General features: G+C 38.9%; 1 protein-coding gene across 2 annotated transcripts in view; it reads left to right on the top strand.

Moving 5' to 3' along the window:
- Positions 1–17,181, top strand: part of ADAMTSL1 (ADAMTS like 1) — a 469,150-nt gene that overhangs the window by 23,322 nt on the left and 428,647 nt on the right. For both annotated transcript variants that reach the window (XM_033858059.2, XM_033858057.2), the window contains exon 2: positions 11,252–11,379. In XM_033858059.2, coding sequence (XP_033713950.1) covers positions 11,252–11,379 — 128 coding nt within the window. The remainder of the gene's footprint in view (positions 1–11,251; positions 11,380–17,181) is intronic.

Below are 17,181 nucleotides of genomic sequence, written 5' to 3'. Positions count from 1 at the left end.
GATACAAACATATCAAGTTACCCTCGTTCTGAAATGAAAATCTTCCTGAAGCATTTGACATGGAGCAGAGGCAGGCTTTCATTTCCTAAAAAGTAATGAAGCTGTCTTAATTCCATCTCCAAGTTGTTATTCCTAGATTGAGAAAGGGTGCTGAGGACAAAATCATTTTTCACAAGAAAAGCAACAACATTAGTACTTGTCATTCTATGTAAAAAACTGTGTACTGATAAAATTCTGTCTAAAATGGAAAGGAAGGTCAAAATTGGAAGCCAGGCAGCACAAAGGATGGTCGGATTATGAGTATAAAACCTGGTCCCTTGGTGAAAGTGGGGTGTTAAAGTCCCCTACTACGATTGTGTTACTGTCAGTTTCCCCTTTTATGGCTGTTAGCATTTGCCTTATGTATTGAGGTGCTCCTATGTTGGGTGCATACATATTTACAATTGTTGTATCTTCTTTTTGGATTGATTCCTTGATCATTATGTAGTGTCCTTCTTTGTCTCTTGTAATAGTCTTTATTTTAAAGTCAATTTTGTCTGATATGAGAATTGCTACTCCAGCTTTCTTTTGATTTCCATTTGCATGGGATATCTTTTTCCATCCCCTCACTTTCAGTCTGGATGTGTCTCTAGGTCTGAAGTGGGTCTCTTGTAGACAACATATGTACAGGTCTTGTTTTTGTATCCATTCAGCCAGTGTATGTCTTTTGGTTGGAGCGTTTAATCCATTTACATTTAAGGTAATTATCAATATATATGTTGCTATTACCATTTTCTTAATTGTTTTGGGGGTTTTTTTGTAGGTCTTTTCCTTCTCTTGTGTTTCCTGCCTAGAGAAGTTCCTTTAGCATTTGTTGTAGAGCTGGTTTGGTGGTGCTGAATTCTCTTAACTTTTGCTTATCTGTAAAGGCTTTAATTTCTCCATCGAATCTGAATGAGATCCTTGCTGGGTAGAGTAATCTCAGTTGTAGGTTTTTCTCTTTCATCACTTTAAATATGTCCTGCCAGTCCCTTCTGGCTTGCAGAGTTTCTGCTGAAAGATCAGCTGTTAACCTTATGGGGATTCCCTTGTATGTTATTTGTTGCTTTTCCCTTGCTGCTTTTAATTTTTTTTCTTTGTATTTAATTTTTGATAGTTTGATTAATATGTGTCTTGGTGTATTTCTCTTTGGGTTTATCCTGTATGGTACTCTCTGTGCTACCAGGACTTGATTGACTATTTCCTTTCCCATGTTAGGGCAGTTTTCGACTATAATCTCTTCAAATATTTTCTCACACCCTTTCTTTTTCTCTTCTTCTTCTGGGACCCCTATAATTCGAATGTTGGTGAGTTTAATGCCCTCCCAGAGGTCTCTGAGTCTGTCCTCAATTCTTTTCATTCTTTTTCTTTATTCTGCTCCTTGGCAGTTATTTCCACCATTTTGCCTTCCAGCTCACTTATCCGTTCTTCTGCCTCAGTTATTCTGTTATTGATTCCTGCTAGAGTATTTTTAATTTCAGTAATTGTGTTGCTCATCACTGTTTGTTTGCTCTTTAGTTCTTCTAGATCCTTGTTAAATGTTTCTTGTATTTTCTCCATTCTGTTTCTGAGATTTTGGATCATCTTTACTGTCATTACTCTGAATTCTTTTTCTGGTAGTTTGGCTATTTTGTCTTCATTTATTTGGTCTTGTAGGTTTTTTCCTTGCTCCTTCATCTGTCACACATTTTTTTGATGTTTCATTTTTTTGATGGGTGGTGCTGTATTCCTGTCTTACTGGTTGTTTGGCCTGAGAGGTACAGCCCTGGAGTTTGCAGGCAGTTGGATAGAGCTGGCTCTTGGTGCTGAGATGAGGCCCTCTGGGAGGCCTCACTCCAATTGATATTCCCTGGGGTCTGAGGTTCTCTGTTAGTCTAGTGGTTTGGACTCGGAGCTCCCACCACAGGAGCTGGGGCCTGACCTCTGGCCTGGGAACCAAGATTCCACAATCTTCATGGTTATAAAAAAAAAAAAAAAAGAAAGAAAGAAAGAGAAAACAGGAGCAGTACAATATCAAAGAATAAAAAATAAAATTAGAAAAATAAAGCTATAATTAAAACAACTGCAACAAGGTAAAATAAAACCACAACAAAAAAGAAAAAAAAAAGGGTGGGGGGCAACAAGCCAAAAGGAGAGATCACCGGTCTCTTGGGGTTCCTCCCATCCCCTTAGCTGTGCATGGTCCCCCACTGGTGCCTGGTAGGTGCCTTTGTTGTGGGGAGACACGAATTCCACATCCTCTTCATACACCATCTTGACTCCATCACCTTATCTTTTATAAAGGAGGCAAGAATATACAGTGGAGAAAAGACAGCCTCTTTAATAAGTGCTGCTGGGAAAACTGGACAGCTACATGTAAAATAATGAAGTTAGACCACTCCCTAACACCATTTACAAAAATAAACTCAAAATGGATTAAAGACCTACATGTAAGGCCAGACACTATAAAACTCTTAGAGGAAAACATAGGCAGAACACTCTGTGACATAAATCACAGCAAGATCCTTTTTTTTTTTTCCTTTGCGTTACACGGGCCTCTCACTGTTGTGGCCTCTCCCGTTGCGGAGCACAGGCTCCGGATGCGCAGGCTCAGCGGCCATGGCTCATGGGCTCAGCCGCTCCACGGCATGTGGGATCTTCCCGGACCGGGGCACGAACCCGTGTCCCCTGCATCGGCAAGCGGACTCTCAACCACTGTGCCACCAGGGAAGCCCAGCAAGATCCTTTTTGACCCACCTCCTAGAGTAATGGAAATAAAAACAAAAATAAATGGGACCTAGTGAAACTTAGAAGCTTTTGCACAGCAAAGGAAACCATAAACAAGACAGAAAGAGAACCCTCAGAATGGGAGAAAATATTTGCAAATGAAGCAACTGACAAAGGATTAATCTCCAAAATTTACAAGCAGCTCATGCAGCTCAATATCAAAAAAACAACCCAATCCAAAACTGGGCAGAAAACCTAAATAGACATTTCTCCAAAGAAGATATACAGATTGCCAACCAACTCATGAAAGGTTGCTCAACATCACTAATCATTAGAGAAATGCAAATGAAAACTACAATGAGGCATCACCTCATACCAGTCTGGATGGCCATCATCAAAAATCTACAAACAATAAATGCTGGAAAGGGTGTGGAGAAAAGGGAACCCTCTTGCACTGTTGGTGGGAATGTAAATTGGTACAGCCACTATGGAGAACAGTATGGAGGTTCCTTAAACTACAAATAGAACTACCATACGACCCAGCAATCCCACTACTGGGTGTATACCCTGAGAAAACCATAGTTCAAAAAGAGTCATGTACCACAATGTTCATTGCAGCCCTATTGACAATAGCCAGGACATTGAAGCAACCTAAGTGTCCATTGACAGATGAATGGTTAAAGAAGATGTGGCACATTTATACAATGGAATATTACTCAGCCATAAAAAGAAACGAAGTTGAGTTATTTGTAGTCAGGTGGATGAACCTAGAGTCTGTCATACAGAGTGAAGTAAGTCAGAAAAAGAAAAACAAATACCATATGCTAACACATATATATGGAATCTCAAAACAAAAATTGGTTCTGATGAACCTAGGGGCAGGACAGGAATAAAGATGCAGACGTAGAGAATGGACTTGAGGACATGGAGGGGTAAGTGTAAGCTGGGACGAAGTGAGAGAGTATCATTGACGTATATACACTACCAAATGTAAAATAGATAGCTAGTGGGAAGCAGCTGCATGGCACAGGGAGATTAGCCCGGTGCTTTGCGACCACCTAGAGGGGTGAGATAAGGAGGGTGGGAGGGAGATGCAAGAGTGAGGGGATATAGGGATATACGTATGCATATAGCTGATTCATTTTGTTATACAGCAGAAACTAAGACAACACTCTAAAGCAATTGTACTCCAATAAAGATGTTAAAAAAAAAAAACAAAAAACAAAAACAAAAACCAACGTGGTCCCACCAGGTACTAGCTGTGTGATTTGGCAAGGGGAGAGGGGAGTGGGGCAGGGGGACAAATGTTTGTGACCTGAGTGGAGAGATGAAATAATTAACACCAACGTGCTAGAAACTACACTAGGCACCTTACATATGATTTCCTAGTTAATCTTCACCATCACCCTAGGAAAAGAAGCATAAATATCCCCATTTCACAGATGGTGAAACCCAGGCTCAAAGAGATCTGACAAAGGGTTCTCGTCCAGTTTACTAACATATGTCTAAGAAGGTCTGTCCCACCACCAAGCCTGTGCTCTTTCTCCTGTACTTTGATGCAAGGTGTTCAACCTCTCTGAGCCTCAATTTTCTTATTGGTAAAATAGGAAAAACTTCTCCTACCTGACATGGCTCACCTTGAGGATTAAATATGATCATCCATGTAAATTCTAGCCTACTTCCTGGCACACAGGTACTTAATAAATCCCAGCATTTTGCCCTCACCACCCACCTCCTAGGTTTAGGCGCAGCTAAGTGCCCTTACAGCAATGTGAAAGGGGCACCTGTGTGTGCGTGCATGGACACAGCAATAGGAAAAGGAGAAGAGGTACCCAAAAGTCCTGCTGTGGCCTAGATAGCTTTTCCACCGTTACAGAACTGACTTTTCTCCTCAGTAGCAAGGGACAGGCTTCACGTAGTGGCCTCTGAAAGACTGTGCACTGTGTCACTGTCAGCTCATCATATACCCCAGCAGTGCAGCTGTGATAAGAACCAGATGATCCAGATTTCCTCAGCAAAGCCAGCAGCAAATATCTGGGAAGGCGCATGCCTCAGTATCCATCCACACACCCTGCTCTTTAAGAAAGTACGTCAGAAAGCTAATGGACTTTTACAAGAGCCCAGTTACTGCTTAACGTCTGTAAGCTCTCAGGAGCAGAGCATCACAACTCCTACCATGTACAGTTGGCGGCAGAACCCATATTCCAAGTTCTTAAAGAAGCCAAGGATCAGGTAAGATTTATAGGGACCTGATGTAGGGAAGCTAAAAATGAAGTCTGCAAATTCGTTTCCAAAGCTTGGTACACAGATGGGATGTTCCTGTGTATAGATTTCTCCACATTGCATGGGCTCACCACAGGAAAAATGGTTCTCTCATCACTGGAGGAGTTGCTCCCCCACTTTTTAATTTCGAGGTGTGTAACATCCATTTAGTACAGTCACATACACAGGTCCAGATGGCTTAAGCTAGATGCTGTCTGTCTGGGAGAAGAGGAAAACCTCCTTGCTGATTTTGAAAGAGTAAGAACCGCTCTTCCATTCATCCCATTACCCATTTTCCTACTTTTGAGGATCTGTTGATGTCTGAAAAACACTTTGCTTATAAGATAACTTCATTTGCTATAAGACTTCAATTCTACAAAAACCTGTCATCCATTTCCTCAGAACCTACTTTTGTTTTCATTTTGTTCTGTATAACTTGACCTCTTGTTACAACATTTGGAAAAAATATTTTCCCAATACTCTGTGTATGTATCTCCGAGTAGATATAATTCTGTCTTCTTATTGCTAATTTGTGCTTTGTCCTACAATATCTTCCCTAAGTCTTTGATAACCTGTTCAGGTTCCAGTGGAAGAGGGTTCTGGCTAAGGAAGTACATAGGAGGTCATTCTGAGGTTAAGTGTCTATTGGGCTGTGAGGTGCAGGGAAACTTGCTTCATGTGATTACTCTGTGTTAATTACTTGTAGCTGTCAGGCTTAAAGCTGTTCACCTGAGACTTGGTTGCTGCAATTGCCTCTGAAATTAACCACAAAATGATCAGATGAAAACCATGTTTAGATAAGCAGTAATAGCGAGAAAATGACACCATTCTGAGGTTGATGGATTTAGAGAAGCTCTTCTAATCTTCGAATATTGCTAGGATGTATACAGCGATGTCGGCCACAGTCTATATTCCATGCAGTTGGCATGGACTGAGGCTTAGAGTCACTTAACTGACCAGGAACAAGGGTGGATGGAAACTGAGAAGTTGATGGCTGAATTTTCTAAAACGAAACTACAGTTGACCCATAAACAACTCAGGTTTGAAGTGCGTGGCTCCACTTATATCAGATTTTTTCAGTAGTAAAGACTGCAGCTCTACATGGCCTGTGGATATGGAGGAACTGCGGGTAGAGAGGGCCGGCCATAAGTTACTCTAGATTTTCAACTGAGTGCAGGTCAGCACCCTTCACCCCCAAGTGTTAAAGGGTCAACTGTAGTTGATTTAGGAGTCGTCATCAGTGCTATATTCAAAGGTCATCGTGTGGCACGAAAGATCTAGAAATAGCTAGACTTTTTCTAAATTGAATAACTCATGGGAAGTATTTGATTTTCGTAGGATTGTAGAACCAAGACTCAGGCCTTTCTCCTCTCAGTGTTCGCTAGATTTCTGAAATGTCAACTCAGAGGAGGTGCCAGTTATCCATTCTAACCCAGCCAGTGACTATAGAAAAACATAAGTGCTATACTAAGAAGGAAATTTCAAATGGGCTTTCCCCTCAAGTTCAATATTAGATGCAGTTTTGACCTTTTCTGATAAACCTCCTATTGGTGGAATCCTGCCTTACAAACAGAATTTAACGGTTGCACTTCTGTCCTCTGTCAATTAGTAGCTAAAGACCATCATCTCACCTGACACTGTTGCTGAAATTTCTAGCAGTGGTCAGGAATAATCTCTTGATCACTGTGTTTTTATAACATTCATGACCTTGTTTCTGAGATGTTGACATTAAAATATTAGGTTTATGTGATGGGAATCAAATCAAGAAACATTGGTGGGGATGTAATGGGAAAGCTTAGAATTTTGGTTTCAGAAGCAATCAGCATTGCCTCTAGGCAACTCATTATCTATTCCTGTTTTCTTCTGCTTCAGTTTTTCTTCCTACATGCAATTCAAAGTTTACACTTTTTAAAAAATGCTACTTTGAAGTGAAGTGGAATGCACATTCCACAATAAGAGAGTAATAAACATGAGTCCCACCTGGACTAAGTATGAAAGTTATTTATAATGAAGGCCCTCTTAACAACTGTAATAAGCAAATGCTTCTATGTCTTAAATGACCTGCAAGGCATTGCTGAAATGTCATTTCTGGTTATAGATGTAAAAAATCTGGCACAGTTAAAGAGGAGGAAAATTACTTTCTCTAACATTAAACATGAATTCAGTTGAAATGAATTATGTTTATTCTGCTGGTTAAAAGAAAAGTCGGAGTTCGTTCCAGTTTAAGGAATAGGTCCATGACTTCCTTCTGGGCTAGTGTGCAATGCCCTTCAGAGAAATGTGGGCACCTAGTATGTCTAGTTGTGTGGAAACTTGTAACTGGTGATGAGGTAAGATGTTTAGTCAGTGAACCCTCACCTTAGAGCCATTTTAGTGCCTCTCCAGACATGGCACATGAAAAATATCAAGCAACTTTAGCACAGAGTTTCAAACAATTTGCTTCTCTAGAAGAACCAAATCTCAGCCATACATTATTTCCTAAATATCCAGAGAGCTGCCAGAGAGAAACTGCTGCAGGATTTGGCATTCTGGTGTTCTTACCTCACATGGAAGTAGAGTTCACATGTGAATGCCGCATGTGGAATTTTTTTTTCTGTTGTAGTAATTGGATAGTATCATAATTTGTAATCACTCATCTTGCTTAGTTTAATTACTTCATGCAGGCTAGCATTTGTGTTGCTGGTTTTCATCTCAGTCAGATTGAATTTTAATAGAATAAGGGAAATTGCATTGTACAATGCATGTGTGTCACGGAAATAATTACTGCATCAGGCAAATACTCTCTCAACAGAACCATCTTCCAGTCACACAGAGCAAACAAAACGGGAGCCAGGAGGTGCACAATAAACTTTTTAAAAATCTGAGGAATGAATTTACTGGTTGAGCAAGAGACTCGGTATGTATATTTAAATGGCAAAGGGTCTTTCCTCCCTCACTAGCCTATTAAGCTTGGAAACAGAATACCCCGTATTGCTGTGATTAGAGATTGGCTTTATTAACCCTAAAAACCAGGCTTTGGAGCTCAGTAAATACTTCCTTTAGAAAGGACAAGTTTGGGGGTAACCAATGTGTTTCTGTTTCCTATTCAATGCTGCACTTTATAGGAACCTCAAGCTCCTGGCAGGTCATATCACCAGGTCAGTGTCCTGTGGCAGGAGACTGGAAGGTTCTGCTGTGGGAAAGTCAGGGTTTTAAGAAAGATGAACCTTACATAGTACAGTGTTTCAACTAAGCTCAGCAGAAAAAAAAAAAGCACCGCTACCCATGATGTTAATAAGTAATATTAAATAATAATGTTAATAATAGCTTCAAATGCTTACATAGTATTTATTATTTAGGCCCTATGAGCTTTATAAAATGTGCATATGTATTTGTTTTTATTGTGGCATAGTATATATAACATAAAATATACTGTCTTACTCATTTTTAAGTGTACAGTTCAGTGGCAGTAAATACATTCACATTGTTATGCGGCCATCACCACCATCGATCTCCAGAATTATTTTCTTCTTACCAAATTCAAATTCTGTATCCATTAAACAATAACTCCCCATTCCCCCCTCCCCCCAACCCCTAGCAACCATTTGACTTTCTGTCTTTATGAATTTGACTACTCTAGGTACCTCCTGTAAGTGAAATCATATAATATTCATCCTTTTGTATCTAGCTTACTTCACTTAGCATAATGTCCTCGGTTTACCCATGTTGTAGCATGTGTCAGAATTTCCTTTCTTTTTAAGGCTGAATAATATTCCATTGTATGACCATAGCATATTTTGTTTATCCATTCATCCCCCCCCCGGACATTTGGATTATTTCTGTCTTATGTGCTTTTTATGTATTAAATATTTTAATCCTCACAATGTCTCAGTGATGTAGATAGTTTTATTATCTCCATTCTATGATAAGAAAAGTGAAGCACGAGAACATCACAGCTGGGAGGCTCTGGAGCCAATATTCCACTCCAGGCTGAGTACGTCTGTAGTCCCTACTTCTAACCACTATCTATCCCACTGCTCATTTCAAATGATTTAGGACTCTAAATATAGCATGCACCAGCTAGACAATCCTTGATATAATACTCTAAAGCCAGGTTTGTGGCTCCATTTATACCGGCAGTAAAAGTTCCAAGGAGTAGTCAATTTGACAGATGAGCCCCATAGCAACATCTTTATAAAGAATCCCATACTGCAAAATAAATAGTTTTCTAGGGGTGAAACAATGTGCTTTTCTTTTTCAGGAGCTCCTCCTAATTGGATGATATAGCCTTGAGTATAACTAGATAGGGCATGAGAAAGTCTTTAAGAGCTACCATTTATGGAGCCTACTATATGCTGGTCATTTTCTTGCATCGTCTCAAGTTCTCACAATGCTTTATAAGAGGTTACCCTCCTGTCGCCTCTGTATTCCATGCTCTTCCAGTATTATACACTGCCTATGCTCTCTCCTTAGAGAAAAAACTGAAGATGAACCGTCATATTGCCTATCATGCACATTTTCTTTACAGTTTGCTTTTTCCAAATATAAATAGTTTTGAAATTTTAACATTTGTCATGTGTATGTTATTGACATGGAGCGATACCACCTTTACTATACGGGTGTCACTTGGTTTATTCAGTAAAGTAACTTGGCCACAGTTTACACTAGCTACTTGTAGAACTCTTGCCATGGGCTGAGTTATATCCCCCCCAAATTCATATGTTGAAGCCCTCCTGCCCAATGTGATGTTATTTGAAGATGGAGCCTTTAGGAGATAATTAGGGTTAGATGAGGTGGTGAGGGTGGGGCCCTTATGATGAGATTAGTGCCCTTCTAACAAGAGACACCAGTGAGCTTGCTCTCCCTCTCTTACTCACATAAAGTGGATGTCATGTGACCACATAGTGACAAAGAAGCCATCTGCAACCCAAAGGGAAAGTCTTCACTGGGAGCCAACCATGCTGGCATCCTGGTCTCGGACTTTGACTCCAGAACTGTGGAAAAATTAATTTTTATTGTTTAAAACACCCAGGCTGGTATTTTGTTACGGCAACATGAGCAGACTAATACAACTGTGAACGTACATATGTGACACATTCTCAATTTGTAATAACATAATAATTATAGGTAATATTTATTTGTGATTTACTCTGAAACTAGTCCTAAGTTTAGTTTGTATAACTAGTCTTTCTACAGTGTGTGTGTGCACACACACACGTGGATGTAGTGTCATGGTTATAATATTATCCCCATCTTGTAGAAAGGGAAATTGAAGTGTAAAGAGGTGGTAAGTTACTTGTACAAGGACATATAATTACTTAAAAAACAATCCATATCCAAACCCAGGCAGTTTCTTTTTTTTGCGGTACGCGGGCCTCTCACTGTTGTGGCCTCTCCCGTTGCGGAGCACAGGCTCCGGATGCGCAGGCCCAGTGGCCATGGCTCACGGGCCTAGCTGCTCCACGGCATGTGGGATCTTCCCGGACCAGGACATGGACCCGCATCCCCTGCATCGGCAGGCGGACTCTCAACCACTGCGCCAACAGGGAAGCCCACCCAGGCAGTTTCTAACTTCAGAATCTGTTCTATTAACTATTATTATTATTCTATTATGTAACTGGCACAAATTTTCTCTTTAACTCTTCTAAGAAATGTGAAGCACTACATGGAGACCTACACATAACAATTTTCCTTACAGTAAATGCAGATTTCACTAGGGAGTCTGTCAATAACAAGCAAATCTGTCTGTCTGGAGCCAATCCTTGCATTACTGAAGTTACTTCATGCAATTATTCTCATTAACACATCTGAAAACTAGGAATGATGCTGCTTCATTTAAAGAAAAGTCAGTTGTATAAAACGTTAAATTTTGGAAAGCAGTGCTGGTATGCATATGTCAGTCTTCTCAGAGCAGAAACATCTCTGAGTGCAGCTTCTCTCTTCACAAAGCAACAAAAGAGTAGACTCATGAACCCTGGGCAAAACTGTGACTTCAGTGCAATCTATCTTCCTCTGACCCAGATTCTTATTTCTGGCCACCTTTTTCTGTTCACTCCCATAAATGCAGTCCCTTGCCCTTTTCAGTCACAGCCCAGGGTCCTTGAACTCAAATATCCCTCTCCCTAAACATATGCACAGTATTAAATTGGAAAGAATCTGAGAATCTGAGCCCATCTTCATCCTCAGCAAGGCCAGCATGTACAGACACACAGACCACCTACGCTGTAGGGCGCACATTTCCCCGTTCACTGAGGACTCATACTGACCATCCTCTCGTTCCTCACAGAGCTCCAGGACCGCACGCTCTGAGGAGGACCGGGACGGCCTGTGGGACGCCTGGGGCCCGTGGAGTGAGTGCTCACGCACCTGCGGTGGAGGGGCCTCCTACTCGCTGAGGCGCTGCCTCAGCAGCAAGTAAGTCCTGAACCCACAACCTGGAGCTTTTGCAAGGCCCCGAGGGAGCAGGTTGGAGGCATACTTTTGGAGAAATGCAGAGCAGTTTGTTGCACACAAATCCAGATGGAAGGAATGAAAGGAAGGTGCAAAGCATTAAATATGACCATCTCCAGCTAAGTATTTAGATATTCTTATATGATAAGCAATATAGAATTTATCTCATTCACCAAGCAAATTTTCTTATCTGTTTTCATGTTAGAACTGGAAGGAAAATTTATTATTAGAAATGGATTATTTATTATTATTTATTATTAGAAATGGATCTAGCATCTATAGCTCCATATGGTGACAATAATAACAAAAATATTAACGTTAACATTAATAGCATATTATGTTGGATTCCAGTGTTACCAAGTAGTTTGCAAATGAAGGATATATTGATTTGGTTTCTTTAGATGTTATAATGACCAGAAGTTCCCCAAGGTCATTCAGTTTCCTGAATGATGAGTTTTACATATTACGAGATTTGGAAGAATAGAAACTGCAGTGGAAATTGGGGCATGAACACTGGGAGAGATGATGAAAAGGGAAGTGAGAGTGGCTAACAGCTCCTAAGCTGAAAGGAAAAGGCTGGAGGTGTTAGAATGGAAAGTCTTTACTTAGAATAATAATAATAATTCAAAAGTGCTTCTTGAACTGTGTGGTCTATGACTAGATTTTTCTCCAAACTATAAAATACAAAGTACTATGGTAATATTTTTTTAATGAAAGATTTTATTCGACAGTGAAAAGTGTTGTATGTGGCAAGGAAGAGGTTTGATCAAAATTACTATATATTATAAATAAAACATGAAACAGAAGAAGGAAAGATTATTCATCTGCTGATTCTTCTAGACTTTACATGAACAGCAGAAAGTGGTGAGATACAGTTTCAGGAAAATGTCAACTTATTCTAATAAGAGTGAGAATTTCTTGAAATCAGGGTCCAGGTCTTACTTTTTTCTGTATCCCCCAGGTCTGCACAGGGTCTGAGAGATATTAAGAGCTCAATAGATGTTTCCTCACTGAATCCATTGATAACTAGATATCGTTTTGGTTCCAGAGAGGCCCCAGTGGAAATAACATACCCAGGGGGAAAATGGCCAATGGGCATATCTTGAAAGATCCCAGATCAATTCTGGTATTTAGCCATTCTGGTGTTTGGGTCTACACTGAAGATCAGTCTGTTGGTTGAATCCACTAGCGAGTTTGTCTGTCTTCATTGGAGGCCAGCTTCATATCAAACCAGATCTGTGAACCGATAAGAAAGAATAGACCTTTCATCGTAATGATTCACCTGTTCTCTTAATCATGAGTATCAAAAACTTCCTAAATCTGTACTACATGATGCTACATGGTGATAGCACTTTGGGCCATAACTGATAATAAACACACATCAGTAAAGCCAAAAGGTACAAATTTGGAATGTTCCTATTATGTAGTTTGCCCAAGTAAGCATGCTTGAATATTCTGTAGGGATGAACCAAAACATGTGTCTCACAAAGCTGGTAAGAAATGTATGGGAACTTTCACATTGGCTCAGTGATGTGAAAACCTTGTACTGAGTGAGAAACAACCTCAGGAATGAATTAAAACCACAAGTGAAAGTCTGTCATCTGGAAAATCATCAAATATTGATGTCCTGTGATATTCAAAACTACCATTTTTGTCACCTAGTAAATTAAGGCTCCAGTCGTTAGGATTTTATTAAGATACTATGGGAGGTATCAGTGTCATCTACTTGGGTCAGGGCTGTCATCTATTTATAATGAACTGAAAAAGTAGAATGTAAATTCTAAAATTATGAATGTATATATGTCTCTATTTGACTCTCAAATATTGAAAAAACACATTCAGTAAACTCATACTGGTGTGGATAGGAAGTAAAAAAAGAATGGGGAGAGAAGTGGACCACCTATTCTTTAGGGATTTGAAGAAAAAGAAAAAAATCTTCAAACAGATGGCATTTTCAGATCTGGTAAGAACATAAAGAAATAATAAAAGAAGTGACTGCACAGCTGAATCAACCTATGTGTTGTTTTTCTCAAGAGAACCGGAATCAGTACAGTTCAGCATAAAGTCACTTCACAACACAAGCCCTGTTGAAGAATGGTGTCAAAATATATGTCGGGAGCAGATAAATAGTCCTGTCATAATTTTTTTAAAAGATGTACATTGGCCAAAGTAAGTTAGCTAGCCAAGTCCAAAGTCAATGTGCAAGAGCAAAAATGTTACAAGGAAAGCCATGCGATGTAGGGCAGGTAAAGAATTGGGACCATTTTGGCAATCTACCATGGATGGTCTTCTGTGGCAATTCATTTCTAATGGTTAATGGACTTAGTAAGTTTTCTCTCATCTCTCCACTCCATATTTAGGCATCCAAATTCAATTTAGTCACCTTATAACTCTTGGGAAAGGTCAGAGGTTATGAATGTATATGTCTTTAGAGGCCCAGCTGGTAACTAGAATGTGTGTTGTAATGTAATGGTCAGCATTCCAATTCAGCCCAAGTAACTCCCATCCACCTGCCGAGTTAACCTGCCAGGCCTATTTTCTAGCCCTGGTGATATGATCTCACAGGCCACATTTAGGTCTGATATCAGATAATAATTCTATTCCCAATATGATAGAACTGTAATGGAAGCTAAAATAGTCAGATTTTATGGAATAGATGACAGTGGCTCAACTTCTGGAGTTAAGTATGTTCCCTGATGGATTGGGAGCTTGGAGAAGGCTTGGTTAATCCCCTGAGTATAGAACATCTTCTCTGAGTGATCTTTTGGGGAAAAAAAAAAAATCAGTAGAGGCAAAGCACAGTGAAAATATAAACAAGCATTAAATATAAAATCCTTCATTCTCAACTGGCAGTACTTAGTGCTGGGAAAACAGCCCTGACCCAGGGAGACACTGAGCAGAATCCTTTCCTTGACTTCTCCCCTGTCTTTTTTCTAGGCTCACAAGAAGTGAGCAGTGCTTGATTTTCCTGATTTCTGATATTGCAACATTGATTATTGCCTTTTGCTGCAAATTTGATTTGAGCAATAAAGGAAGGCACTGTATAAAATTTTTTCTACAACTTTTGATAATTTCTGTAAGATTCCATTAGGTTTCATTGAGTAACTCTGATAATGCAATTGTTGCTAATCACCAAGTGGTATATAATGTCTGCTTTTATTTTTTTTAATTAAAAAACAGACTCTACCTACTTGTACTTTATGATGGTCCTTTGTTTTATTACACATGAATTAAACAATGTACCAACTACCTTGAGAAGCTGCTTCTTCTCTCTCCAGTTTTCCACCTCTCCCACTAAATATTCTGAAATCATACTTTTAGCAAATTCATTTGTCTGGTTGACCTCGTATGGTGTTGTTTAGTGGAAATGATCCTTCTGCAACCTAAATGACTTAAGCATATTTTTAAAAAATTTGATACTAAAGATGTGTCTCTGAGAGCTCTAGGTTTGTCTTCAGCCAGGTCATTTAGCTTTTTGCCTGAAAGGAGTTCCAGATGCGTAAGGCACTTAAGAATAATGTGTCTAACATCACATGTACCCCTATATCAGGTCTGTGCCAAGATCAAGGTCAAAGGTGTAAACTGCAGCTCATTTACTCAGACATAAAAAGAAACGAAATTGAGTTATTTGTAGTGAGGTGGATGGACCTAGAGTCTGTCATACAGAGTGAAGTAAGTCAAAAAGAGAAAAACAAATACCGTATGCTAACACATATATATGGAATCTAAAATAAAAGAAAATGGTTCTGAAGAACCGAGGGGCAGGACAGGAATAAAGATGCAGACGTAGAGAATGGACTTGAGGACACAGGGAGGAGGACGAATAAGCTGGGACGAAGTGAGAGAGTGGCATGGACTTATATATACTATCAAATGTAAAATAGATAGCTAGTGGGAAGCAGCCGCGTAGCACAGGGAGATCAGCTCTGTGCTTTGTGACCACCTAGAGGTGTGGGATAGGGAGGGTGGGAGGGAGACGCGAGAGGGAGGAGATATGGGGATATATGTATAGCTGATTCACTTTGTTATACAGCAGAAATTAACACAACATTGTACAGCAATGATACTCCAATAAAGATGTTTAAAAAAATAATAATGCTGCACTGAACATGGTGGTGCAGATATCTTTTAGGAAAAAAAAAAGATAGCAGTGAGTCAGCTGATACTCTTAAGTGTAGTGTCAGCCTTTGCATTGGTGGCTGAAGAAGATTTAAAGGTCTTTTATGACCTTTTTTCACTTTCTGAAATGCCAGATTAATCTCCAGACTAATTAATACTATGGATTAATAAATTAATACAATAGGTATTTAATACATTAACAGTACGAATATTTTGTTAAATCCCAACTGATTAAATGAAATACTTGTTGACTTCATAGATATCCAAATAACAAAAAAAGAGAGGCAAACCTATAAAGGATGAAAACATTGTAAAAAGTTAATAAATTTTGAATTGAATTCTTGAGTTGAATAAAAATTTTTTGAGTTGAACAAAATTATTAGATGAACAAGAGATAAAAATCATCACACTGTAGAGGTGCCTAAAAAAGTTAAGATTGTGATATTATTCCAAAGGGATGTGGCTGCCAGAATGTTATCAATATAAGTGCAAAAAAATTAAAATAAATATCCCAAGGAAGGTTATCTCACAGGAATGGGGGAGGTTATTCAAACTTGTCATTTCATAATAATTGTGCTAAGGGAAAATAAGCTAACTCCTCTGATTTTTTTTAATTGCAAATACAATTTTTCTCCCATAATAATATTGATACTTACATGAATATAAGCTTTAATTAGCAAATAATTTATACACTGCATAACAATAAATACTGAAAGAAATATTTTAAGATTTGGTGTATAATAATAAATACCAAAAGGAAAATTTTAATGTTAAGATTTGGCTTCTTAAACAGATGTTTTTTCTTTTAAAGTCACCTCATCTCTGTCATAACATCCAATTAAGGTTCACAAGACTTAAGAGGTTTTAGGACTTCCAGCACAAGTGAGCCCCAAAGCAAGATTTATCTGTTATTCTTCATCAAATGTTGTGTGTTATCAGCCTTGTTTTCCTTGGAAATGTTTGAGGTTTGCTTAACAGAAAGATATACAAGTTCGGAATGAGTCCGACTAGTCATGTCATTTATATGAGGTGATCTTTTCATTGTGTTAGAGGAGATTTCACATTTTTGGATATATGTTTAAGAGTTTGCAGTTGCCTTCATTTAACTTTTTGGGTCAAAGCCTATTCTAAATGTATTACCAGGACTTCTAATATTCCAGGTCATATATCTTAGAGGGATGTTTTGTTCCAAGATCTGATGTTCTTTCAGGAGGAAAATACACTAAGGCCAATGACTGAATGTTTGGGACCAATTTATGGCCTGGTTTGTCCCATAAACCTGTTTGTTGAAATAAAAGATGGTGGAAATGTGTTTAGTGTCCATAACCTTTACTAGCCATATTGGGAATCTATAACTCTTGGCCGTCTTTTTCTGTTTATTTAAAAATTCCTTCTTTGGTTTGTTCAGTAGCTTTTCTGAAGTTTTTTATTTCTACTCAGTTTTCTTTTTTTTAAACTACTTTATTGAGGTATCTTTGACATGTAAAAATAATATATGTTCAAGGTGTACAACTTGATATTTTGATAAACGTATACATTGTGAAAAGATCACCACAATCAAGCTAAGTAACATATCCGTCCCATCTCCATAGTTAGTGTGTGTGTGTGTGTGTGTTGAGAAGATTTAAGATCTATGTTCTTAGCAAA

The sequence above is a fragment of the Tursiops truncatus genome, chromosome 6, assembly GCF_011762595.2.
Source record: "Tursiops truncatus isolate mTurTru1 chromosome 6, mTurTru1.mat.Y, whole genome shotgun sequence".
In the NCBI taxonomy this organism is placed as follows: Eukaryota; Metazoa; Chordata; class Mammalia; order Artiodactyla; family Delphinidae; genus Tursiops; species Tursiops truncatus.
This window is presented reverse-complemented; position numbering and strand designations above follow the sequence as displayed.